General features: G+C 56.3%; 1 protein-coding gene and 2 long non-coding RNA genes across 13 annotated transcripts in view; 2 read left to right on the top strand and 1 right to left on the bottom strand.

Moving 5' to 3' along the window:
- The window catches only part of LOC134809721 (uncharacterized), a 32,718-nt gene extending 26,639 nt beyond the window's left edge, over positions 1-6,079 (top strand). Inside the window, exon 3 of the long non-coding RNA XR_010156109.1 lies at positions 5,522-6,079. This is a non-coding gene — a long non-coding RNA (uncharacterized LOC134809721). The remainder of the gene's footprint in view (positions 1-5,521) is intronic.
- OSBP2 (oxysterol binding protein 2) overlaps positions 1-26,361 on the bottom strand; it is a 295,322-nt gene that overhangs the window by 36,661 nt on the left and 232,300 nt on the right. For 8 of the 11 annotated variants that reach the window (XR_010156104.1, XM_016938976.2, XM_054675830.2 and 5 more), the window contains 10 exons: positions 25,027-25,280; positions 8,094-8,286; positions 7,373-7,490; positions 6,480-6,534; positions 6,078-6,224; positions 4,739-4,984; positions 2,445-2,565; positions 2,121-2,224; positions 1,954-2,049; positions 1,686-1,870 (listed from right to left, as the gene is read on the bottom strand). Coding sequence is in view for 10 of the 11 variants with exons in the window: in XM_016938976.2 (XP_016794465.2) it covers positions 1,686-1,870; positions 1,954-2,049; positions 2,121-2,224; positions 2,445-2,565; positions 4,739-4,984; positions 6,078-6,224; positions 6,480-6,534; positions 7,373-7,490; positions 8,094-8,286; positions 25,027-25,280 (1,519 nt within the window). In the remaining variant the exon portion in view is untranslated. The remainder of the gene's footprint in view (positions 1-1,685; positions 1,871-1,953; positions 2,050-2,120; positions 2,225-2,444; positions 2,566-4,738; positions 4,985-6,077; positions 6,225-6,479; positions 6,535-7,372; positions 7,491-8,093; positions 8,287-25,026; positions 25,281-26,361) is intronic. The other 3 variants (XM_054675829.2, XM_054675826.2, XM_054675828.2) reach the window with 1 other exon arrangement.
- LOC134809722 (uncharacterized) lies at positions 22,128-23,448 on the top strand. The gene is made up of 3 exons (XR_010156110.1): positions 22,128-22,320; positions 22,508-22,642; positions 22,745-23,448. It is a non-coding gene; the product is annotated as an uncharacterized LOC134809722 (long non-coding RNA).

Genomic DNA, 26,361 nt, shown 5'->3' with positions numbered 1-26,361 from the left:
GTTGGGATTACAGGCGTAAGCCACCACACCAGGCCCAATACTGTTTTCATTGTGGGTTTTTGTGTGGCAAAACTTCCAAGGCTGCATGCCTAAGGATATGGCCCCATATGTGAATGCCAGTTTGACTAGATAGAAAATTCTACTTTCTAATTTTGTAACTTAGAAAATATTAATCCAGTGTTGGTTATTGAAAAATCTGATGTCTAATTCTTTACCCTTGACTAAAATCTTTTGCTCCTCCCTGGAAGCTATTAGAATTTTTTCTTGGGTCTTCATTTTGACTATAGCATGATCTAGATGAATATTTTTCTTTATTTCTTGTCTTTAGCACGCTATAGGCCCTTTCAGTACAGGGTCTTTCATCTCTTTGCTTTTACTTTGGGAAATTTATCTTCATTATATCTCCCTCTTCGTTTTTTTTCTTCTTCTTCTTTCCTTCTGGGATTCCAGCTAAATGGGTTATTTTAGTGGTTACCCTAGGAATCGCAATAAACATACTTCATACACTCAGAAGCGAATGTGCATCTTGATCCTCTTCCAGGGCAGCATGGCGGGGGGGCCTTTGAGCAGTTTCCCTCCCTTCATTCCTCTTCTTACTGTGCAGCCACATTCTAAAATGTTGTACTCCACGTTATTCTTGTTTATTCAGCTTTAATTTAGGTGCACAGTATCCATTATTCTCAGATCTTCCCTCTGGGGTCGGTTTCCTCCTGCCTGAGGTATATCCTTTTGTGCAGGTCTGCTGGTGCCAAAGTAAGCTTTTTGTTTGCCTGAAAATGCCTTGATTTCACCTTCATTCTTTAAAGATGGTCTCCCTGGGTGTATAATTCTAGGCTGGCAGTGCATCTTTCAACTCACGGAAGATATCATTTGACTGTCTTCAAGCTCCCATTTCTGTTGATAAGGGGACAGCTCCTCGGAAAGTGATGTCTTTTTAAAATCTGGCTGCTTAATAGTTTCTCTCTGATTTAGTTTCACTGCATAGATTTAGGTGCAGGAATTTCTTTGTTATTTTTATCTTCAGGTACAGTCCCTCTTTCCTTTTGGGACTCTCGCCGAAATGCCAAACCCTGCTCTCAATCTTGCTGAGCAAGCTTACAGAAATGCAGATTCCATTGCAGGAGGTCTGACGGGAGACTGCACTCAAACTCGCTCCCAGGAGAGGCCAGGGAGCCTGCTCCAGGGACCTCACTCTGTCTTCTCCCTGTAGCTTCCTGTCTTTTCTGGGTTTTGTCTCTTTAAATGCAGTTCTGTCACTTCTTCTGACCTGTGTTCAGGTGATAGATTCTAGCTACTAAACCATTCCACAGGGTTCTCAATGTCAGTCATTTTTTTTTCCCTTTGTCGAATTTCTATTTGTTCTCTTTGGACTTTCCTATGCCCATTTTATAGTTTTCTATTTCCTGTGGTTATTTTCAAGTATGTTTTTTATTTCTTGTAGGGAGGAACAGGGAGGGGCTCTGTCCTATCACCTCGCTTAAAGTCTGTGCATAGTGTTTGATAGTTTCACATTTATTTACTGTTCGGTGTCTGCCTTCACACTGGGATGTCGGCTGCATAATACTGTTCTCTGCCCATGTGTGGACTGAACCCTCCCGACCTCCTGTGCCTGTCAGTTGCTTTCTGTCCACTGTCCTCCTTCCCTCTCCTTTGCCTGTGGCGGGGCCCCTGCCAGCCCTACTCACGGCAGCGGGTACTTCTTCCACAGCAGCTTGGCTGACAGGGTCTGGTACACTGTCTTCTGCTTCCCGTCAGAGCTGGGGCTGCTGGGACTGCTATGCACGACCTTGGAGCACTCCATTTGTTCATCCCACGAGCCGGACAGCACGTAATGGGCCTTGCCCTGGCTGTCAGTCACCACTCCTGTCACCTGTGGACATTGGCAGGACCAGCGTAGGTGCAGACTCTGCCCTGGGCCCCCTGGGGTGCTTAGAGGTGGCTGGTCCTGCTTACCTTCCGGGCTGCCTCTTTGGAGAAGTAGCTGTAGGGCAGGAACTTCAGCTGGCACCGGTCATTGGTCTTATGGTTCACAATCTCGATGTCCCCTGACTGGCGAAGGAGGGCAGTGGTCAGCAGCCAGCCCCCGGGCCATGCACCCCCTCCCCAAGGGCGCCCCTGACCTGGTCAATCCAGAGCTTGCCCACGATGATGTTGTGAACAGTTGAGGTGCTCTTCCTCCACACGTAGTGATTCCCACTGGCCTGGAATTCTAAGTGGATGGCACCTGGAGGCAGGGGACAGGTCAGAGGTCATGCCCCCCCATGCAGGGCTCTGGCCAGTCTGCCCTTAGGCCTGGTGTCTTGAGAACTAGGCTGGGGGGTTGAAGAGGCAGGCCTACAGGGAGGTCTCCCTTGGAAGCCCCCAGCTGGCTTTTGCATCGCCAGAATCCTCCCTCTTATGCAGAATGTCTCTGTGTCCCAGGAAGGCACCGGGCCCCAGCTCACCTAGTGGCATGATGGAGATGTATTTTCCCCGGAACTTGCTGGAGATGGTGATCTCCTGCCAGAGGCTCCAGCCATGCTTGGAGAACACGTAGTGCGCAGCTGAGGGGGGGTGGTGGCTCACCTGAGACCAGACCCATAGGATGTGAGCATCTGCCAGACATGAGCCCAGGTTCCACCTCCCCTAGCCAGGGAGGGACAGCTCGCCCTGCCTCAGCAGGCACAGCTCTGTAGCCATAGGAGCAATCCTGGCTGTTCCTCAGGTGGCCATGGACCCAAGGCAGGCACCCAGGAAGGCACTGCCTTGAGCAGAAAAGCATCCGGGTGCTGTCCTGAGCCTCTCAGTGCCTGGCTCCTGGGCTGTGAAATAGGGGTGATGGTGGACCTCATGCTCAAAGACATGTCTGTGACAGGTGCACTGAGGGCTGATAAAGGGTGTCACACTATGCCGAAGGTTCCATGTCCACTTCTCATCTAATCCTCCCCACACACCAGGTGCGGCTGCTGTGCCATGTTATACCAAGGGGGCCCAGACTGGCAGAGTGATTTTAGCCAAGGGGCAGTCGGGCCCTGCCTCTGGCCAGCCTGGCTCCAGAGCAGGCATCCACATCGATGCACTGCCCCAGGCCCGGCCCTCCCCTGCCTTGCTGGCAGTTCCACCAAGCCTCCCTTGTCTGTTCTTCCTTATTCCATGCTGCTCTGGCTGTGGGGCCCAGGCTTCCCTCTCCTAAGTCTCCCCACTCCCCAGGAGAGCAGCCCTAGCCTAGCCCTGCCCCTGGCCTCCAGCTGCCCTTGGACATCTCCCCTCAGACAGGCAGAGCTGGGATCCCGCTGCCCCCAGTGTGCCTCGCCTCACTTCCTGTCTCTGTAAGAGGTGCCCACTTGCTTCCTATGCCCCAGGAGTGCAGGCCCAGCTGCGAACTATCCCAGGAGACGGGTTACCTGGCCCTGAGCTCAGCTGATCCCTCCCCAAGGAGCCCATGGGAAGCTCTGCCTCCTCCTCGCCTATACCTCAGCATCCTGCCCTTCCAGCCGCTCACACCAAACACTCTGCAGCCTCTCTGGCCCTCCTCATGCTCCTCCTCTAACCCTGAGCAAACCTTTCCTGCCCTTCCTTCAAATCGCATCCAGCATCTGCCCCCTCCACTCCCACCTCCATCTCCCTAGGCCTCCCTGTGGGCCACTCCCTCCATCGCAGCAGAGGGTTCCTCTGGCAGGTCAGGAGGCAGGCCCCACCCGGGGTGCACCGCCCTCCAGCTGCTGCTTCTTCACCCTCCTTTCCTTTCCTCCCCTCACTCTTTCTGCATCAGCAAAGCTGCTCCCTGACCACCCCCTTTCTAAAAGAGCTGGAAGCAGCCACAGTATCTGCCTTGCTTTCCCAGCCCCATGAGAACCAGAGCCGTGTCTGTTCACTTCCCAGCTGAAACCTCCATGTCTGAGCAGCACCTGGCATGTCGAGGGCACGTAATGTCTGCTAAGTGGAGAAATACATTCACTCCAGGGTTCAGGCCAAGGACCCAAGATCACCCTGACTGCCCCCCACCCCTGTATCCAAAGCGTCAGCAAACCAGCTGGCTCATCCTTCAAAAGCTGCCTGTGTTCTGGCCTCCCCCTTCCCCCAGGTCTGGCCACCACACCCCTGCGTGGGTCACTGCAGCCACCTCCTAACGGGGCCTTGCAGCAGCTGCAGCCTCTTCAACTAGCAGCAGGGTCTGTGAATGGCCAGCATCCCACGCTTATGCCAGGAGCCAGGGCAACCCCAGCACCAACAGAATCACCTCGTTTCCAACCAGGACGCCCAGGTTCAGCATGGTGCTGCCACTGCTGAGGCTCCTGGGCCTGGGTCTTGGCGTATCTCTGTGGGGAAGGGGTGGTGGGGACAGGCTGCTGTCACTGGCTGGGGCAGAGTCCATCCCACTGCACCCAGGCTCCTCCTGCCAGCCGCCTTCAGCTCGGTAGTGACCCCATGCTCCTCCCCAGCAGTGCCCACAGATGCCCCTCCACCTCTGCTCCACAACACCCTGGACTGGAGCTTATCCTCCCCCTCCCTGCAACCAGGCCTGACCCTGTCCTCACCAGGCTGAGTTCTCATGCCCCTCGCCATCTCCAGGAGGCCATGTGCCTGCCCCTGCCATGGGAGGCCCTGCTCCCTGGCTGGACCTCAGCTTGATAGCCCCTTGGGTATGGGCAGTCAGGGTCAGACAGACGCTGCATCCCATTTGTCACCTTGGGCCTGGCAGGAACAGCTTGGCCAGAGTGTGGGTGGGCGCCACCCAGTGCCAGCCTAGCCCGCTCACCTGCTCACAGAGGGAGCGCAGGCCCATGTCGTCGAGGCGGTCCAGCTCAAAGGTCTCCCCCAGCATGGGGTTGAAGGGCTTGGCTATGCGGTGCACTGTGGTGGAGTAGGAGGACACAGAGAAGGCGGCCACCAGGCACATCTGCTCCACTGAGCTGGTGCAGTGCACCGCCTTGTCCAGCAGGTGGTGGTACTCCAGGTCCTCTGTCAGCCGCTGGAGCATGGACAGGGGCTCGTTGAAGTTCACCTGTGGGTGGACAGGTGGGTGGTCAGGCTGGGCACCAGCCCCGGCTTGGCACGGTGCCCTTGCTTTTCTCGGATGTTCAGGGACATCCCTGCTCAGATGGCACCTTCACAGTGAGGCTCCTCAGATGGCCCTGTCCAACAGTGTGGCCCCCAAGCCATCACCTCTCTGGCCCCTCCTGGCTGTTTTCTCCACAGCCCTCCCCACTTTCTGGTCTGCTGCATCCTACACACTTTTATCATGTTCACTGTTGCTCTCCTCTGCTCGGATGGACACCCGCCAAGGCCAGGGGTTCTGCCTGGCCCACTGCTGTATCTTCAGTGCAGAATCTTAGGAAGCAGTGAGTGAATGAGCACATGAGTCTGTGGGTGGAGGAAGTGGGTCTTCCCCATGTTCCGAGCTGTGATGGGGCCCGGCACAGGATGGGTTAGGCTCAAGGCCCCTATCTCGGTGTCAGATAGGGCAGGGTCACTCTCCCCACCACGATGCCATCAGGTACGAGTCTCAGCTTCCTCGTGTTATCTTGCTCCATCCTCCCAGACACTGTGAAGAGGACGCTGTGTTTCTCCCCACACTACACGTGTGGACACAGAGGCTGGAGATGTGAAGGAACTTGTTCTGGGTCACACAGCGGAACCGTCTGGCCTAGTGGAGATGCCACTGTAGCCAGGTGGCATGAGGATCCAAGCTCTGAGCCTGCATTTCCTGGGGATGGCACCAGGGATGGCTGCCAGCTGAAGGAGGGCCCACCCCTCCACACACAGCCCCATCCTGCCACTCCCCATCTACAGATCGGGACAGCTGGGACATGGTAAGGTCCTGTGAGATCCAGAGGTGCTCTGGGGCTCCCCAGGTTGCTGATCCATGCAGAGCTTCTCCCTGGCTCCTTCTGTCAGAGCCCAAAGATCCCTGTACTTTGGAAGATTGGGCAATGCCTGTGTGCACGATTAGATAATTAGTTACATGCTCCTCAGGTGCCGTTAAGAAAATGACACTCCAAGGCTGTGTGTACTTCACACAGGCCATTACTGCTCATCCATGCACAGGAAAGCAGCCCCAGAGGACCTGCCGGGGCTGCCCTGCCCGAGCCACCCACCGGCATGGGGATCCTGGAGAGCTCCCGGCCGATGCAGTTCTTCATGATGCTCCAGAGGTTAAGGCTGTAGTTGGGCTTGTTGGGAATGCGGACTCGCCTCTTGACTTTGGATGAACCCTTGGGCACGAGCGAGGCACCATCTAGTACCTGCCACATAAGTGGGGACCCCCTCACCGTCAGCAGAGGCCAGAGCGCCCCCTTGGCTTCCAGGTCTCTGCCCTCCACCCTGAGGACTGGCACCAAGCCGGCCACTGGCACACTGCCGGTGGAAGGCCAGGATGGTGCTCCTGGACTGGGGCATGGGCCTGCCTGCTGGCCCCCAGTTCTTGGTGCTGGCCTGTCCCTCCCACCCCCTAGGCCAGAAGCTGCCTTCTGGCCCTTACAGTGCTCCCCCTCACTTACATTGTCTGCTGAACTCCAGTCCACGGAACTTGTCCCGGTGCTACCTTCAGCTTTTCTGCAAGAAATACAAAGCGGGAGGCAAGTTACTGATGAATCCCGAGGCCTCCTTGGGACCTGGCCCATCCTCTCTCCAGACAACATCATTTTCATTGCTAGTAAATGTCCTGGTCACTGCCGTGTGTTCTGTGTGTAGACAGGCACCGCATAACAACATTTCAAGGGTGGATAGTGTATATGACAGTGGTCCCATAAGACTATCATATCGTATTTTTAATATACCTTTTCTATGTTTAGATACACAAATCCTTAACCATTGTGTCACAATTGCCTACAATATTCAGTACAGTCACATGTTGTACAGGTTTGTAGCCCAGGAGCTATAGGCTGTGCCATATAGCCCAGGTGTGTGGCAGGCTCTATCAGCTAGGTTTGTGTAAGTATACTCTATGAGGCTCACACAACAATGAAATCCCATCTGGAGCAAGACAGATAGATTATTGATTTTTTGAGACAGGGTCTCTCTGTTGCCCAGGCTAGAGTGCAGTGGCATGACCATGGCTCACTGCAGCCTCCACCTCCCTGGGCTCAAGCGACCCTCCCACTTCAGCCTCCCAAGTAGCTGGGACTACAGGCCTGCACCACCATGCCTGGCTAGTTTTTGTATTTTTTGTAGAGACAGGGTTTCGCCATGTTGCCCAGGCTGGTCTCAAACTCTTGTATTCAAGCAATCCTCTTACCCTTGGCCTCCCAAAGTGCTGGGAGCCACTGGGCCTGGCCAAAGCAAGATTTAAAAGAAAGAAAACCCCAAGTAGACAACTAGATAGCTGGTGAAAAGACCAGATGCAGCCTAAGACCAGGGTTGGGGAGGCTCTGCCCAGCTGCAGCCACCTTACCTGTCTTCCTTGGCCTCGGTGATCACGGTGATGAAGGATGTGGAGTCTTCCATGGCATCAAAGTACTCGGTATCTTCATCTTCCTCACTGTCCTCTCCTTTGGGAGTCAAGAGGCTTCCTAGAGACACAGACAGAGCTTTAGTTTGTAACCTCACAAAAGGCTCATCTCGCCTCCCTAAGTCCAGAGCCAAGGGCTCCCCCAACCCCCATCTGGCCTCACTCCCCTCCTGCTTCAGTCACCTGGGCAGCCCTGATTCCCTGGGCTGCGGCCACCCTTGCTCCCTCTGCTAGAATCATGTGCTTTCAACGCATTCACCGCACAGGGGCCTCTTTCTGGAAGCCCCCCCGATCTCTCAACATGTGGGTCAGTCTTTCTGTGGCCCAGCTTCCCTTTCTGATGGACCCCTGTCCAGGGTCCCCATGACCCCCAACCCAAGGCTAGGTGGGTGGCCACCTGGCACCAGGACACCCCTGTCACACACGGGACAGCTGGGCTCATTAAATTTAACTCTTGAGAATGTGAACCTAGGTGCAGAGAAACTGTTGCCAGTGGGTGATGGACATGGGAGATACAAAACCACGAAGAGGCAGTCAAGAGTTGGCCAAGCCCAGCCCACATGTGGGCACAGCCAGGGATGTGCATGTGGGGGAGCAGAAGTTGTGTATGCAGAGCCAGCTGGCAGAAGGTCATGGGACAGCCCTGCCCTGGCTGCCCACTCACCCTCAATGAAGCTCTTGGAGGGGTTGGCCGGCCGGCCAGGGGCACTGCGGAAGGCCCGCTCGAGGCTGTTGTGCTGCTTGGCCAGCTGCTCAATGGTTTCCTCCAAGTGCACACGCTGCTCCTGCTCATACTGCAGTGCCCGCTGCCATTTCCGACTGTGTATCTCTGCTAGTTCCAAGAAGTCCCTGCAGGCCTGGGGAGGGAGGAGTGGCGGTATGAGACCCTGGCCTCTGGCAGGGGCCCATCTGTCAGAGGCATGTGAACCAGAGCAACTCCACCTTAAACAGGAGCTGGGTAAGATGAGGCTGAAACCTACTGGGCTGCATTCCCAGACAGCTAAGGCATTCTAAGTCACAGGATGAGATACAAAATACAGGTCATAAAGACCTTGCTCATAAAACAGGTTGCAGTAAAGGAGCCAGCCAAAACCCATCAAAACCAAAATGGCAACGAGAGTGACCTCTGGTCGTCCTCACTGCTACACTCCCACCAGCGCCATGACAGTTTACAGATGCCATGGCAACATCAGGAAGTCATCCTCTATGGTCTAAAAAGGGGAGGCATGAATAATCCACCCCTTGTTTAGGATATCAGCAAGAAATAACCATAAAAATGGGCAACAAGCAGCCCTGGGGGCTGCTCTGTCTATGGAGTAGCCATTCTTTTATTCCTTTACTTTCTTGATAAACTTGCTCTCACTTTGCACTGCAGACTCGCCTTGAATTCTTTCTTGTGCGAAATCCAAGAACCCTCTCGTGGGGTCTGGATCAGGACCCCTTTCCTATAACACATCTGCTCCCCCACCTCCACTCCCTGTGAGGACTAAGCTCTGATATTTTTTATCTTGCCCAAATTCCTATCTAAGGCGTCTGGGGAGTCATGCCCTAAAAACCATACATTCTCATCAGATGGGTTTTATTTAACCCTATATATCGTGACTTACTTTCCAACCTGACTCTGGCATAACATTACGAGTCAAGGAAGAAAAAGTATTTCATCCCAAAACATGCTTCTTTGCCATATTTTGAAGTGGCCCTGCAAAGCTGTCCTTTGTGGGGGAAAACGTGCATCTGTAAAGAATCTCTATTCACAGAGCTAGATCGCTTTCTTCCAGGCCCTCCCAACCCTGAAGAGATGAAGTAAGAGTCTTAGCACCTTTTTAAAATTCTGATTAGGAAATATTTGTCATCTATTGTCTCCAAGGGGAGCCACTGTAAGACTTAAAAAGAACCTTGGTCTCCACAATCTTTCATCTTAACCTGAACATTTCCTTTCTATTGATCCCAGGTCTTTAGACAACCAAGTGCCAACCAGAAAATGTTTAAATTTACCTATAGCCTGGAAGGCCCCCTCCCCACCTTGCTTTTGAGCTGTCCCGCCTTTCTGAACCAAACCAATGTATTTCTTAAATGTATTTGATTGCTGCCTCATGCCTCCCTAAAATGTATAAAACCAAGCTGCACCCCAACCACCTTGGGCACATGTTCTCAGGACCTCCCAAGAGCTATGTCATGGCTGTGGTCACTCATATTTGGCTCAGAATAAATCTCTTCAAATATTTTGCAGAGTCTGTTTTTGTTGACACCTGCAGTGAAGAAGGCCCTGGGGGCCATCTAGCTGCCCCCTCTGCTGGGATGGTCACAAACATGCTTACTGCCCCCTTTGGCCTCCTTAGGGATGTGGGAACCCTGGCCTTCTCAGAGCCCGCCCAGCAACCAGCACCCACCCTGGTTGGCCTCCCACGGTCAGGATGCCAGTTGGGGAACAGCAAACCTGGGTGCCACGGGTCTGCACGCTGCCTCCCCAGCAGCAGCTGGTTTGGTTCAGCCTGGAGCTGAGGTGGCTGCTGTTGCTCATTATGGTAGGGCCCGAGCATTCTGCGGCCACGTCCTCCCTGCAGTGTTAGGCCTCAGGTTTGTCACTGGCCCTTGTCTACCCTGGGCCAGTCCCTGGCCGTGGCACAGAAGGAAGGAAAGCCACGTTCTGCTATCCTCCCCAGCTCAGAGAGGTAATTGGTCTTGTCTGGCAGAAGTGGGACTGGCACTTTCTACCAAGCTACCTCAGAGTCTGAATCACATAACTGCTTTTAAGGTTTTCCCTTCAAGCTTGTGGCCTACTAAGACATCCAGAATCTTTTCAGCTTCCCAGGTCCATAGATGGTTCCATCACCAGTTTTGAAGCAGGGGTTGGTCATTCTGCCCTGTCATTACAGTGGAGAGGATGGCTCAGGCTTCAGCTGTCCCTGGAGGGCAGTGAGATCAAATCTAGGAACCTCTGGATTTGTCCTTTCTGGACACATTCTTGAAGCCAGTAGGAAGGGACGTTTCCTTGGCCTGCATCTGCATCAGTGGCCCCAGCACTTCCTCCCCACCCAATTGCCCCAGCTGACCTGGAGCACCCACTGAGCTCCATGCACATCACAGGCTGTCCCACCCCAAAGGAGGAAGATGGGCACACCAGTCCTCACCTGTGACACAGGGACAAGGCAGCTGTTGAGGAAATATCAGGAGGTGATGTGGCAGGCAGGGCGAGGGAGCACTCAACAGACGTGCCTCATGGATCCCCTCCCGCATCTGCCCTGGCACCTGGTGCCCAGGCCACAACCGCTAACTCCCACCATTCCTCAGACCTCTGCAGCATCGCTCTCCCAGGAAACGGCCTGCCCCTCAGTCAGAACAGCTCAGATGCCTGCCCATTGGGTCGGTCTCTCCAGCGACTGTGCCAGGAATGCCCCTGAATCAGCAGCTGCTCCCAGACATTTGCTGCCAAGTGACACCTACCGGGGGGTGGGACTGACAGCAGTGGGAGCGAGACGGGGGTGTCCTGAGGCGGCCTCAGGAGAGCACCTCCAAGGGTGGGAGGCTCCCCAAGGCTGTGCACTGGGGCACCCTGCCTGGGGACTCGCCCACCCCACAGGGAGAGCCCGAGCTCTCGTGGCTGGCCTGGCTTGGTGGAAAGGGGCCCCCAGCCTGCCCCTGTTCCAGGGCGCTGGCTGCACAGCCTGCCCCAGGGATGCCACTCCTTGAACAAGCCCTCCTCTGGGCACCTTCCCTCCCCCATCTCCCTCAAGCACCACGCAGGGTGGGCAGGGCAAGGTGTGCCTCCTCATCCCAGAGATGTGAAATGGGGCCTGGAGATGCAACATGGCCTGCCCAAGGAAGCCAGCAGAGTGTGGTGGCCAGGGGTGCACTATCAGGAGTTGGAAAACCTGGGTTCCAGCAGAAGCCCCTTGGACCCTCTGAGCCCACATCCTGTGAGACAGACGGTGATGCCTGACAGATGCTGTGCCCACAAGCTGGCCTATCTCCGCTCATCCGGCAAAATTCTCCAGGTGGGAGGAGTGCAGTCACCCCCATTGGACAGATGAAGGTCTCCTCCCTGCAGGTTGAGGCAGGGGGAAAGGCCTCCTCGAGGAAAGAAAGAAACCTCCTTATCTCATGCGCCTCATCCTGATGATGTGTGAGACTGAGTCCAGGGTGTTGAAGGTCTGGGCTATTTTGAGTTTATGGGTCTTATAAGGCTGTCCCTTGGGTGTGGGGCTGCAGTCACTGTCCATCATACAATTTGCAGACCCCATAGTGGGCCTGGGTGAGTCCTGGGAGACCCAGCTCCAGGCCTGACTCCACTGCTCCCTGGCTTGTGACTGGAAGCCGAGCCTTTCACCACCTGGAGTCCTACAGCGGCCGTCCTGCTTCAACCACAGCCCTGTCCCTCTCTCACTGCTGTAGGCCTTAGAGTGAGGACCCTGAAAACAGACTCAGAGACAGTGTGCCCCAGCAGCCAGACCAGATGGCACCTCTTTGCTGGTTTTGTGCCAGTGGGTGTAAGGGCGGTGGCGGAGGCAGGGGGACGGTATCCCTCTGGGTGCCTCAGGAATGTTCCAGACCCTTACAGAAGCCCCATGAGTTGGGTAGACAGAGACTCCCACCCCATCCCAAGACAGCAAAGCTAGCCCTGAGGGCACCCAGCAAGGAGGTGGCAGAGCCAGATCCAGAACCCAGGTCCTCAACTGAGAGCTTGCTCTAACTCCTACCTGGCTGCAGCTCCCACGAGGCCCTCCTCCCCACATTGCCCTAAGCTCGGCCCAGTGCTCTGTCAAGTTAGTCTTGGTTCCAGCCACCTGTTCATGGGCTCTCTGACACTGCTGCTCTGCTGACCCTGGCCCATGCAGGTCTCCAGGCTCTGCTGAGCTGGTCTGAAGGCTCAGAGTGCAAGTGATGAAGGACACCCTTATCTCCCTGGGTGCTGCTTCAGGGAAGTCCCCTGCATCCCGGGACTGGGAGAAGGGGCTAATCGGGTCAGTACAGGGTGAACAGGATGGGATCCCAGGTCTGTCTAGCCCCAGGGCCACCTCCACACAAGGCACGATCCCCTTGCCTGCCTGACGCAAGTAGGGGTGCAGAGGCCAGGGCTGTGCTGTGCATGGTGAGAGTGAATTGGTGCTTCATGGTTTTCTGGGTTCTTGCCTATCTGGCTGCACAAGGCCTCTGCCCCGCCCTCCCTCATCCCTGCACCATCACTTCCTGCCAATCTCCTACAGCCCCCAGAATCATCCTCTCCATCCACAAGTTCTCACATAGATGGGTGCTTTGTTTTCATATACCTCATGTCATTTACAAGACTTATGAAAGAGCCATACAACAGCAGTTTAAAATAGTAGCCAAAGGTCATGGTAAGAATTCCCACAAACTCACATCTGAGGGTGCCTGGGCTTCCCAGCAGCAAAAGCAAAGAGGGAAAGATGACCAGAGAACAAAGATGAATTAGGCCCCCTACCTCCTACCTTTGCTGTTCACAGGGACTCTAATACTTTAGAAATGACTATTTTCTCCTTCAAGGGAAAATGGAGTATTTGTTTTTTCCACAGATCCGGGCAGCTGACAGCCTCTCATAGAAAATGGTTTCCAATCCTCTCCAGCCTCATCTCCTGGGGCTCCATTCCTTCCCAGGGCCCTGAGTGTGGCCCACCAGGTATCCTGTCTTCTTGCCTTTCCCTGGCTCAAATTCAAACCCTCCTGCTGATTCTGATGCCAGCCCCGCCTCCCTCACACCGCGGGCCCACTGTGGGGCAGGGCATTGCAGGCATTCTTACAAGCACTGAGGTAGATTTTTTTTTTTTTATATAGTGTGCATGACCGAGGAGGAAATGAAGGCTCAGGGTGACTGAGGGACTCGCCCAAGGCCACAAGGAGGTGTGTGTAGGGCCAGGATCCAAGTCCCTGAGCATCTCACCTGCATGTCCCCCAGGGCACGGAACCAGTGCTGTTAGGGTTTACTTTGTAAAGCCAAATCTTGATTGCCGTCTGGGAGCCCCTTGAGGGCAGGGATGTTGTGGGATCCCAGAGCCTTCCTGGTGTGGAGCTAGGTTCCTGGGAGATATTCACTAACCAGGCTGCCTGGGAATAACCCTGTCCAAGCAACAGAGCCCAGCCCTAGCCTCAGGGAGAAGGGGTGGCCTCCCAGCACCCTTAGCCCCAGCTGAGGACTTTGTACACACAGCCAGGGTTGCTGGCTGATAAACTGGCCGTGAGTGACCTCAGTCCCCCTCAAGGCTACCAAAGGGCCAGCTGGCATCGTGCAGCAGGGAGACAGGAAGTCCCTAGGACAGCTGGGCCTCATTTGGGTACATGTGCCTAGGCTGGGCACATGCAGGTCGTAGAGTGTCACAGTCACCTAAAAGCGGGGCAGGGTGAAAACTGCTGTGCTCTAATATCAAAGGCCTCATGTGGCTGCACCCAAGGCCTTTACCACCACAGCACATGAGCTGCCTGGTCACCCCATGGATGCAGAGAGCCCGTCCACCTCCCCCAGCCCGGATGCACCCACCTGGTGTCCATCCCTGACTCCCAGGGTCTCCTCTGCTGCTGCCGGCCTTCTCCAGGCCCCATCCTGGCTGTGCTGTGGGGAGAGGCAGGCGCCTGGCGTGGCCCTGCTGTTCTCAGAATGCTGAGCTGGGCTGTGTGCTGTGTGCTTGATAAGCTGGATTAGGCTTGGGGCCCGGCAGAGGGACTGGCAGGGGGAGGTTCCCAGGGGCCCAGGGAGGGCCTGGCTGACCCAGCCCAGGCCTGAACGTGGTCTCATTTCTCTGAGGCTGTGTGACAGCTCTACCTGGGGCCAGGAGACTCGTGCTCAGCTGTGAGCAGGAGGAGAGACGGGCTGACCTGAAGCCCCCTACCCACACATTTGTGTCCTGAATTATTTAAGGGGAAGAGAGTGAGGGGTCCTAGTGGGAGCTGGAGGTGGTACCTGGGCCCTGCATGGGTGCTACCCCACTGCCCATCCTGGGACAGGCCTGTAATCTCCTGGCGCCCTCCTGGGCTCCTACAGAGTCCCTGATTCTGTGACCTGTCAGGTTGATTGTCCTCAGCGTGGGGACAGAGTTCCAGTCTCCTGGCCCTGCCCCTTCTGCCTACCCCCAAGTGCTGCACAGAGGGTTCTGGTGAAAGGGGTGTTGGGGGTATGGGTGCTCTGAGATGCAGAGGGGCCGGCCTGGGGTGCAGAGCCCCTGGGCAGTGTGGTCCTGTCTCCATGGGGAGGGCAGGGAGCCTGTCGAGTTGCCCCCAAGCAGAGTGAGAACCACAAAGCTCGACAGACAAGGGGGGTCTCCGCCCTGGGGCAGCCCCACCTGGGGAGTCCAGGCCCTGCCTGACCACCAGGGACTCTCCCTACTGAGAAGTCTGGCCTGGGGAAGAAGGCTGTAAGGGCTGCCCACCCAGGGGAAACCAAGTCAGGGGCCATGCCATGTGAGGTCTGAGCAGGGATTGCTGCTGGTCACCGGTGCCCCCATGGGACAGACATTGAGCATCTCTGACCTGGAAACCTTTGCCCAGATGTACCCCAGGAAGAGGAGGACAAACTCTAATCGCTTTTGCTGTTCCTAATCCTAATCCTAATCCTGACAGTGATCTCACTGCTCCCCAGGCCAGGCGGGAGAGCAAGGTGTGAGGTCAGCTAGCCTGGGTCCCCTGTGTGTGACCTGGGGCAGCCTCTCAGGCTCTTGGGAGCATGCAGAGCCAGGACCCTGTCTGGACTTCAGTGGCTGCCTGGAAACTTCCCTTCTAGACAGGGATGTGAGGGAGGCACCAGAGGCCTGCTGGGCATTGACGTGGGCAGCCACTGGGCTCACGGAGGAGGTGGGGAGATGGGCCAAATGCCCATATGGTCCAGGCTAGGCAACTGGCTCCAGCCATTAGCACACACAGGAGGTCCCAGCACCCCTGGTGCAGGGATAATGGGAGAAAGGGCCGTGTTCTTATCTGTGGCTGGTCCAGGACCTGCCAGGCATCTGACGTGTCTGCCCTCTGGCTCTGGGCTCCCAGGTGGGCGGCCGGAGGACCCTCTGCTCTCCGGGTTTCTAGGGCCAAGGCTACCCACCCTCCACGCTGATCCTCACATCCCTTGTTGCCACAGACCCTGCCTCTCACCAGCCTGGGGTTCTGAAGGTGATGAGCGGTGAGATCGCAGAGAGTCATGGTCTCCCTGAACCCTCTGCATGGCCAGGGGACTCACTGGAGTAACAGGATCTTGCCTCCCCTGCCATTGAGGAGTGGCGGGCTGGCCTCACCTATTTTTTTTTTTTGAGACAGAGTCTTGCTCTTGCCCAGGCTGGAGGGCAGTGGTGCCATCTCAGCTCACTGCAACCTCTGCCTCCCAGGCTCAAGCGATTCTCGTGCCTCAGCCTTCTGAGTAGCTGGGACTACAGGCACCTGCCACCACACCTGGCTAATTTTTGTATTTTTAGTAGAGACAGGGTTTCACTATGTTGGCCAGGCTGGTCTCAAACTCCTGACCTCAAGTAATCTGCCCGCGTCGGCCTCCCAAAGTGCTGGGATTACAGGCATGAGCCACCATGCCTGGCTTGGCTTCACTTTACACAAGATGAAACCCAAGCTCAGCAGGTGCCTCACAAAGGCAGGAAGGAGCTGCACTGCGATTCTGGTCTTAAGTGTCCAAGACCCAGACTGGGGACCCATGGAGCCACAAGGGGAAGTGCTGGGCTCCCTCGGGGATCCCTTTGGCCCAGCCAAGCTGTCATGCTGTGTCTCCATCACCTGCCTGACCCCCGAGGCTGAGCTTCCAGGGCCCGCTCCTCACAGGAGCGCTTGGTCCAGGCTGGTAGCACACAGGGGTTTCAGCCCTTCCCAGTCCCCACCGGGGGTCGATCAGAATGTCTCCTTGACGTGACTCACTCTCGGCACTGGTGAAGCAGCTTTCCAGTCCAATTAAAACTTTAAAATAGCCTCTCCACATTCAAAATAGTTTGCCACTCGCACACAGGAACCAACACCATCTGGCTTCCAGTTTGCCAACTGATTTTAGACAAATCTGGAATCTATTTTTACCCATCTCCCCAGGCCCTGGATGAGCAAGCTGTCAGAGCAGGATGGTGGTCAGCTGGGCAGAAACCTGCCCCACAGGCCCCGGAGGGACAAGGGAGGGCAGCTCCGGGCCTCTCACCCCTGCCTGGGTTGGCCTAAGGAGCCCCATGTGATCTCCTGGGCCGTGAGCCAAGAGGGGCCTCAGAGAAGCCTCAGCATGTCCAGCAGTGGGGCCCCTTCTGATGCGGGTCTTTGTTTCTATGATGCCCCACATCAGAAGCCCCGTCTGAGGGCCCCAGGTTGCTGTCTCTGTTCCTGTGACCCTCTTCCCAGCAGCCCCTGGCTACCCCCAGTGCCCACTCTATCTGGTGCCCCCAATGTCTCCTACTTCCCCCTCATACTTTGCCCTTGCAGCTGGAGTGTCCCCAAGTGGAGTGTCCCCCGAGCCCACTCCATCGAGTGCTGGCTGTGCCGGGTGCCCTTCCTCCCCAGGTTTTCCCATGTCCTTGCCATCAGGATGTCGCAGGCACCCCATACTGCCCAGCCAGCCCTGCGGCAGGCACCAAAGTGTGTCTCCTGAGGGATGCTACCTTCCTTGGTAAACCCAGGGACCAAGAGTGCGGCATCTCTCCCATCAGGCCTGGTAAGCATCTACCCTCTGTTGGCCAGCCCAGCCCTGCTTTCTGCCTGCACTGGGCACCTCGAGCTAGCTCTGCAAGCTAGCTCTGCCCACTCACTGGCTACACAAAACCCACTCCTGGGAAAGACCCTCCTGCATCCTGCGGAACCATGTGTGGGCCAAGCAGGGCGTCAGACAGCAAGGCCCCCATTCTCTAGCGGCTTAGGCCCCCAGCATGGGGTCCTTCCCCACGGCCTCTTTTCTCAACCACACAGCAACTCTGCTGTCCCTGCCTTCAGCTCAGAGCAGCACTGCCCACTCTCACGGGCGCCAGCTCTACTTTCTCTGCCCAAGGGGCCCCCGAAGGGTCTCCGAGCACTTGCCCCTGCCTCACGGATAGCGCATTCTCCAAACAGCAGAGGGGTCTTGCTAAAATGCACGTGGGATCATTTTATTTGGCCTTGAGTCATTGACATTGGCATTGAGTCACTTGGCATTGAGTCCTTTGTCTCATTTCAAGTGGAAGCAGAACACTGTCAGCGCAAGGTCCCTTGTGACTGGCCTCCTCTTCACTCCAACCTCCCCTCCTGTGGCTCCCAGTGCGCACTCCAGGGTGCCTGGCACCTGTGCCCCTGCTTAGCCCCCAGCCTGTCTCCACCTGTGGCCTTTCACCCCATCCCACCTCACTGGCTCTTTCCCCTAAAGGTCCTTTTGCCGCTGACATCCCCTATCACCTATGTGGTTACAGCTCCCACAGGAGGGTGCGGGGCCCACAAGGCTGGGGCTGTGTTCACCCTCACAGCTCAAGGTTCCCAAGTGCCACAGGGGGTCATGTGGTCAGAAGGACCATGTCCTAGGCCCAGCATGAGTGACCAACTATGAGGAGCCTTCCAAGTTCAGGAATGGGGGTCGAGTCAGGTGCAGTCTGTCTTGCCTGGGCCCCGCCTGCAGGGACTGGAGGGACAGCAGCAGGAACAAGCCCACAGGCTAAGAAGCAGGATGGAGCCCAGCTGCCAGCCCACCCAGGGGGCTCAGGACTGCAGGGGAGAGCACGCCCCAGCCTTGCTCTGCTGCCCTGGCCTGCAGACGGAACCTGCTCCCGCGGCTTTTTCACTTTACGGATGCTAACACTCCAAGCATGAGCTTGTAATATGTACGAACTCAATCATTCTCCACCTTAAGCCAAGTGACAGAGGCAGTGCCACTGTACAAGGTATACCCTGGTGCTCAGGGAGGACGCTGCTATGAGGGAGAATGTCCCCACCCCATGCCCGGCCGAGCACCTGTGGGCAGGCACGTGATGGTTCAAGACTCATTCTAAAAACCAAAGTCATTTAATAGTCCTGCGGGGTTTCTCTTAAATGGCAGGAGAATTCACAGTTACCCAAAAAAGTAATTCAAGCACGGATCTGCTAGGCTAGCTTTTATCAGAGTCAAAAAAAATTACCCACTAGGGAATTTTGCCAGACACTAAGCGATTCATTCATTTGCTCCTGTGATTTTTCACAATATTCTCCCCACCCTCCTCCCTCTCTCTCATTTGCCGAGGCTCCCATGTGCTGGGCTCGGAGCCAGGCAGAGAGGCTACAGGGCTACGGGGATTGTGAGAGATACTGCGTCCTGCCCTTGCAGGAAGGACAGGGTGAAGATGCTGCAGTGGAAAGATCTGTGAGACTCTGCAGGCCTGCAGAAGGTGGGTGGTCAGTGGTGCCAGGACAGGGATGCAGGGTGAGGGTAGACAGGGGAGGTGTTCCTGACCTCCTGACCCTGATCAAGGGGAGGGTCAGGTTTATTTCTCTACCATAATGCAGCAGTGTAGCGGGCTCTGGAATCAGGAAGGCATGGGCTTGTATCCTTTTCAGCTGGGATCCTGAGCCCCTCAGCCTTGGTCTCCCCATGCGTAAGCCTGCAGAGTGGGGGCAGGGGAGGTGCATGCAGAATGTCTGGCATGCCACGCAATGCATGGAACACTCATCCCCTTTCCCATCCTGGCTCCCCACTGGCAGGGCCTGTCCCAGCCCCTCATAGCCCAGTCCTTAGGAGCTGGGGCATGGGTGTTGGGGGAACTGCCACCAGGGCAGGAAGACGCAACCAGGGACAGGTGGCCTGTGGGGAACGGGTCGGGAGAGGCTGCTGGGCCCACCAGAGATGCTCAGGAATCGTGTGAACCCCATACCCTGTTTCTCTCTCATGGCTGAAAGCCAAGAGCCAAGCTGATCTCTCCAGGTTCCCTGAGGGGGACGGCAAGGAGTCTGCTCTCCTTTCCAGGGCAGTGGGGCGGTGAGGCCACCACCCACACAGTTGACAAGCCTTGCCCAATGACCAAGTCCTGCCCACGGGCCCACCATGACTGGAGAACTGTCCAGAGGCCCAGGAAGGATAACTGGGTGGGCAGGTGGGAATAACAGAGGAGGGGGGCTTCAGAGCCAAACCGGTGCAGGTCCCCATCCCGGCCAGAGCAGAAAGACCTGCGCACGATGACAGCCCAGAAGGGAAAATAGTAATATTTTCCTTCTCTGCCTGGGAGAAAGCCTACTTCCCATTCTGTGTCTGCTGCCTCGGCCCTCTGTAGGCCCAGCCAAGGCTTGCCCTGGCTTTCCTGCTGGGCTGTGGTCAGCTGGACAGGAATCTGCCTCTCTGCCAACTGGGAACCTTCCCGGGCTCTCCCTAAACTTGGCCTTCAAAAGTGGGCATGTGAGCTGGCGGCCCTGGGTCATCTTAGAACAGGTCACACTGATGAGCACATGCCTGGCAGCCTGTCACTTTAAGAGTTTGCTGGACTGCCTGTTCCCTGCGAGTCCCTGCCTGGCACAGGCCTGGGCAGGGATCAGGAGGCAGCTGCTAAGGTCTGATGTCAAATGCCCATCAGGCAGGGCTTTCCTAGCTGTGTGATGAGAGAGGGGTTGCCCTGAGTTCATGACGGGGCTGCTGACTTACTCAGATGCTGACCCCAGAGGGTCCTTCCAAGGCCCACAAAGTACACCCTCTGAGTCCGGCTAGAAAGAACCCTGCCAGGGCCAGGCGCGGTGGCTCACTCCTGTAATCTCAGCACTTTGGGAGGCCGAGGCAGGCGGATTACCTGCAGTCGGGAGTTCGAGACCAGCCTGACCAACATGGAGAACCCTCGTCTCTATTGAAAATACAAAATTAGCCGGGTGTGGTGGTGCATACCTATCATCCCAGCTACTCAGGAGGCTGAGGCAAGAGAATAGCTTGAACCTGGGAGGCCGAGGTTGTGGTGAGCCAAGATCATGCCATTGCACTCCAGCCTGGGCAACAAGAGCGAAACTCCATCTCAAAGAAAAAAAACAAACAAACAAAGAACCCTGCCAATCAAAATGCCACAAGGCAGAGGGAGGCTAGGAGCCCAGTGTGGCATGCACATGGAAAGTGTGGTTGCCCATACAATTTAATGCCACGAAATGCTGTTCTGGGCCAGGTGATCCCTCTGGAAGGGGAGTGCAGGGGGGTGCGGAGTGCAGGGGTGACCTCGGCAGGCTGAGGCCTCGGGGCTGGGCCTCCACTTTCTCACTGACCTTGTTCAGGTGAGAAAATGGGACTAGAAGAGCTTTGTAATAGGTAACATCACAGGTAAATGTGAGCCGTGGGCCACTTGGAGTGCTTTATCTAGAGACACAAGACCCACTATGAAACATCACTCACTGGCACTCCCACGGGGCTACTGTTGCGGACACCCGTGAGTAAGACACTCAGCCTGACCTCAGGGAGCACAAAGCCCAGTGGGGAGTGGTTGAAACAATGGATTAAGTGCCACGTGGTCGTATGCCTGGGAGCTGGGGTCCCAGCCAGGAGGACGGCTGCCCAAGAGAGGCCTTGGAAAGCCATGGTGATGTCCCTGTGGGGTTCTGAAGGATGACAAGGGAGCTGCCAGTACCTGAAGGGTGAGGAAGGGGTGTTCTAGAAGGTACAGCACTGGTAAAGGCGTGGGGGGTTGAAACACAGCGTTGCTGTTCCAGATTCCCAATCCAGAAACCACCTCTGAGCACCTTGTTCCCTCAAACCCCTGGGGCTGAAGCCATTCCTGATATGAGGTGAGGATGGCTGCAGCGCCCTGCGAGGACCAGACGGTGCGTGGAATGGGCCTGCACCACTAGCCGCGGGTCCTGGGCTCTCGGGAATCATCCAGAGGACCCCCCCCCCCTCCCTCCCTGCCCTTCTAGGAGCTGAGGACCTAAAGGCTTATGATATCAATGTCCTTTCCCAAACTTGAAAGAAATTTAGAAATCAGCTGACTTTTCTTTCTTTTTTCTTTTTTTTGAGACAGAGTCTCACTCTGTTGCCAGGCTGGAGTGCAGTGGCGTGATCTTGGCTCACTGCAACCTCCATCTCCTGGGTTCAAACGATTCTCCTACCTCAGCCTCCTGAGTAGCTGGGACTACAAGAATGCACCACCATGTCTGGCTAAGTTTTGTTTGTTTGTTTTGTTTTTTTGAAACAGAGTCTCACTCTGTCGTTCAGGTTGGAATGCAGTGGTGCGATCTCGGCTCACTGCAACCTCTGCCTCCTGGGTTCAAGTGATTTTCCTGTCTTAGCCTCCTAAGTAGCTGGGATTACAGGTACGTGCCACCATGCCCAGCTAATTTTTGTATTTTTAGTAGAGACGGGGTTTCACCATGTTGGCCATGCTGGTCTTGAACTCCTGGCCTCAAGTGATCCACCCACCTCAGCCTCCCAGAGTGTTGGGATTACAGGTGTGAGCCACCACACCCAACCACCCTGACTTTTCTCCTGAAGCCGGAACAACCCCAGATTCTTTGTGGTCTTGGGGAAAAGTGAAGATGGAGCAGCCAGCCTGTCCCTGTAGGAAGAGAGCTGCCTGCCCCAGCGCACTGTGAAGGACACCCTCCATGTGGGCTTTGTCTGGCCAGCCATCCCTCATTTTAGGCTCCACTTCTACGATCCGGCTCAATCAGAGCCCACAAAGTGGAAAACACACAGCATTTCACCAGGAAGAGGGTCTGCCCTGTCCGAGGAGCCAGTGGCAGTAGAGATTTCCCTAATGCAGGCACGGGCGCTAGGGGATGCTAGGAGCATCCCCGCACACATCACAGTCAGGGTGGGGCTGGGGAGTGGGATGGAGTTGCAGTGGGGCCCCCACAGTGGGAGAAGCAGCTCCCTCTCACTGTGAGATCAGAAGAGATTGGGGGTGATGATTTCTACCTTCTGGGGACTGCGGTGCGTGGCTTCCATATCCAAGTCCCTGGCTTCCCAGGAGGGGCCCTGGTGGGGCTGCAGCCATGGTGACCAGAGGATACCTTGAAGCTGAAAAGTAAGACACTCTAGGGACTCACGGAGATCTTTGAGGTTGGGATCCCGCCCAGGGTGCAAGTGAGGCTGCCCCGCATCCTGGCCTTGGTGTGTAGCCACAGCAGGAGGGGGCCTCTGCAACCCTCCAAGGAGGTCACCCTTACCTCTTTGAGGTAATGAGAGAATGAGGGCCATCACTTCTCTTGCAGGCCACACAGACCTGGGTTTGCATGTATCTTGGCATGGCCACCTACCAGCTGGGTTATGCTGGTGACTTCCCTGAGCCTCAGTTTCCACATTGACAGTAACAATCCCTCAAGGTGCTAACCAGGCTGTTGGAAGGGGTAAGTGGTCTGGTGCCTGAATAGGCTCCCTGGAGGTTTGGAGGTGGGAGCAGCATGGATGTTCTAGTTACAGAGCCCTGGTCCAACACCTTCTCCTAACAGGTACCAAAGCCAAGGCCTGGCCAAGGGTGGGAATGCCTGTATCCCACGACCTTCAGGCAAGTGGCCGGCTTTGCCTACATGGCTCCTCTGCACACAGTGGGGGCTGAACCCTTGGTGTCTGAGAGCCACGCAAACAGCCTTTCCAGAACTACCCCGGTTCCTGCCAGGCGAGGAGTGGCTGTCAGGAAGGGTCCCCAGGGGAAACACAAGCCTCTGGGCTAGCCTGGGCTACAAGCACAGTCTGTCGGAGCAGCACTGCACTCCTGCCCTCCCTGCCCCGATTCAACAGCAGGAGCTTGGGGAGGGGCCCTCATGGCAGGCTAACACCAGCAGGTTTGGCAGAACCCAGCCCAGGGCACAGCTTCCGTCACTCAGGGCTGACTCTGCCGCCATGTTCCCCGGATGCCGGAGCTGCAGAAAGGAATCGTGACCAACCCCAGGGGGTTGTGCTTCTCATAAAACAATTCATTAGGCACTTAAACTTGGAGCTGTTCTGATGGCTTCGTAAACACAGATGAGCCTCTGATGTCTGATAAAAGACTGTGCAAGACGGCAGCCAGCTGAGACGCTCATTATCTCGGAAAAGCCAAAACTGCTTATTCAAGACAAAGCAGTTTTGGTCTCGGGTAGGGAGGCAGTGCCTGGGAAGCCTCGGGCAGTGGCTTCTGGGAGGGACAGGGAAATACAAACGCATTATTATGTCATTCAGTGCTTCACATTTGTGAGTGTCCCTGGTAGAAGTACAGCAATCTGGTCTGTGGGCTGTAAGGAGGACAGTGGGCCTGAGAGGGTGGATGTAGGAAAACAGTGCAGGTGACAATGGGGCCAACATGCAGGGTGGCCCAGCAGCCTCTCAGCATCCTTGGCATATGGGGCCAACTGCCCCCCACCCCCCAGCACTGTGGGATCTGGGATGGACAAGGTGCACACACCTGCTGAGCTGAGGCGGGTGGGCACCTGCAGGCTGAGTTTCCCAGCAGTCGGGAAGGGGGGCACACCTCGCCCAGCCTCAGGCCCCAGGGTGGGATTCCCAAGGCTGCATTTGGGTGCTCCAGGCCTGAGCCTGAGCATATCTGGGCAGGTATGGGTGGTGGGGTGGCCCTTCTGCCCCACAATCATGCTGCCAACAGGCCAGTGAAGCCGGCTTGGGGCAGGTCTTGGATGCCCAGGTTTTAGCCTGGGCTCTTGGCCTGTAGTGAGCTCCAGCCTCTATCTTCCCACCCTGCCCTTGCATTTCTTGTGGGGCCTGGAGCTTGGTCCCAGCTCCCAGTCCGGCCCTGGTCTAACCTCCTAGTTTGGGGGCTGGGTCCCCCAGCTGGAGGTCACCCGGGCACCAGCACTGCCCACTGTCCCCAGCCAGCACGATGACTCTCCTGAACCCCCTTCTCTGGACCTCACTTCTTCCTCTGTAGTGGCCTCCATTTCTGTACAGCTCCTCTGCTCTGGTCTCCTTACTCCCAGCAGGCCACCCCAAGCTCCTACAACTGCACCCCTGGCCTAGATGTGCCGCCCTGGGGGACTGTCCTGGGAGGAGGCTGTTGCAGTCAGACCTGTGTCTGGAGGGTGGAGGCCTGGAGGAGCACGCACACTTCTGGGGAACACTCCCCAGACAGAAAGAGGGAAGCAGGGCCAAGCACTATCCTCCTACCACCATCGAGACACCCTCCTGGCTCCCAGTCCTAGCCGTGTGGCTTCCAGAGCCGGGATGAGCGGCTGACTGCTTAGTTTACAACTGCGGTTACCCGCTTTGTCTACCATCAGGTTGGCACGACCTCGGCAGGCTCAGCTCTGAGGCTCTTCTAGCTCAGGGAGCCCTCCACTGCAGCCCCCCACCATACCCTCCCCTTGTTGTGCACAGCGTCTGCTCCCACTGCATCTGGGGAGTGAACCCAGGGAGGAGGAGTAGCAGCCACTGAGGGCCAGTGTGGCAGCTGTGTCCCTACTGTGTGGGCAGAACTGACCTGCTGGGCTAGCTACTTAACTTGGGGCCCCGACCTTCCTTATCGAGGCATGAAGTAAGTAACTGCAGACTGCACCAGAGTCCACAACCAACTCCAGTTTCCTCCAGACAATTAAGAAGAATGTCCTTGCCCAACGACGGCCGAGTGAAGGAGATGATTTGAGAACTCGGAAGCTAGCTGGGGGGCGCTGGCTTTGGGAAACACCGTGGAACTGCAGGAAATGGAACGCTGACCCTTCAAGCTGACCCTGGTCACCCACTGAGGGACCCCGGGGCTGGAGCCAGGGAGCCCCGTGCCAGGGTGGTGGGGGTGGGTACTCACGTTGATCATAGCATTGGATGTGATGCGGAAGAGGGTGGCCCGCTCATTCACCACCTTCAGCTTCTCCCCACTCTCAGATGGGATCTTGAGGCCGTCCAGCTCTGTCAGGGAGCGCTGGAGTGCAGCGCCGTGCTTGGCGATGAGGTCATTGCACGTGCTGAGGTCATCTAACTTCAGGGAAAGATTCTTCAGGGTGTGGTGCAGCTCGCTCTTGTCGGCTGGGTTGGCAGCCTCGTCGTCGTCCCCAGAGTCATCTGTGGAAGAAAATAGAGTTGTTATGGTCATTACGAACAGACATGGTACCAAGAGGCCTGCACAGCCAGGCCGAGCAGGGCAGGGTGGATAGCGCCATTCAAAAAACATCAGTCCCCGAGATGGTGCCCGTTTCTGTTCCTGGCCGGGGTGAGGTGCCTGCCCCATCCTGGCCCAGCCTTCCCAGGGTGGGGTGGGCAAGGGCCCACCTGAGTCAGTGGGAAGGACAGTAAAGAGAGCCCAGATTGAATGGCAGGGCCGGGACTGGGCTTTGGAGGCGGCAGGCCTACAGGCACCCACCTGCATGCAGGGCGCCAGCTCCCTACATTGTGGTGTGCAGGGAAGGATGGGCTCTGCTGGGTGGAGATGTGGAAACTGCTCTCTGGGCACAGAGGCCCCCAGAATGGAGCCTGGGCTCCTTTCTCAGCATCGCAGGCCTACCCCAAGCCAATCACCCCTGTCCAGTCAACCTCACTTTGCTCTCTGCTCATGCCCATCCCCCAGCCACACCAATCTGTCCCCTGTTCCCTGCAAAGGCCTGAGCGCTCCTGTTTGGGGCCTTTCCCGCCATGTCCCCACTGCATGGAACCTTCTCATATCTGCCCCCACCAGAGGTCCTGCCCCACCCACCCCTTTGAGGGCCAGCCCAATGCCACCTTCTGTCCAAACTCTGCCAAAAGAGCCTGGGCAACATGATAAAAGTCTGTCTTCTACAAAAAATAGAAAAATTAGCCGGGCATAGTGGCATATGCTGATGGTCCCAGCTACCCAGGAGGCTGAGGTGGGAGGATCACCTGAGCCCAGGGAGGTGAAGGCTGTAGTGAGCCGTGATCGTGCCACTGCACTCCAGCATGTGTAACAGAATGAGACCTTGTTTCAAAAAACAAAACAAAACAAAAATACCCAAAACACAACAACAAACAAACAAAAACAAAGTCTGCCAAAAGACCCAATGTCACAGTTGAGGCTCCCCTTCACCGATCTCCCTGCAGGAACACAGCCATTCTCACTGATGGAATGCCTTCTGTGTGCAGACACGCTGTGGCCCCTCAATGGCCTTGCAGGGTAGGGACTGGACCATCC

This window comes from Pan troglodytes, chromosome 23 (assembly GCF_028858775.2).
Source record: "Pan troglodytes isolate AG18354 chromosome 23, NHGRI_mPanTro3-v2.0_pri, whole genome shotgun sequence".
In the NCBI taxonomy this organism is placed as follows: Eukaryota; Metazoa; Chordata; class Mammalia; order Primates; family Hominidae; genus Pan; species Pan troglodytes.
The sequence above is the reverse complement of the archived record's forward strand: the minus strand, read 5'-3'. Positions and strand labels throughout refer to the sequence as shown.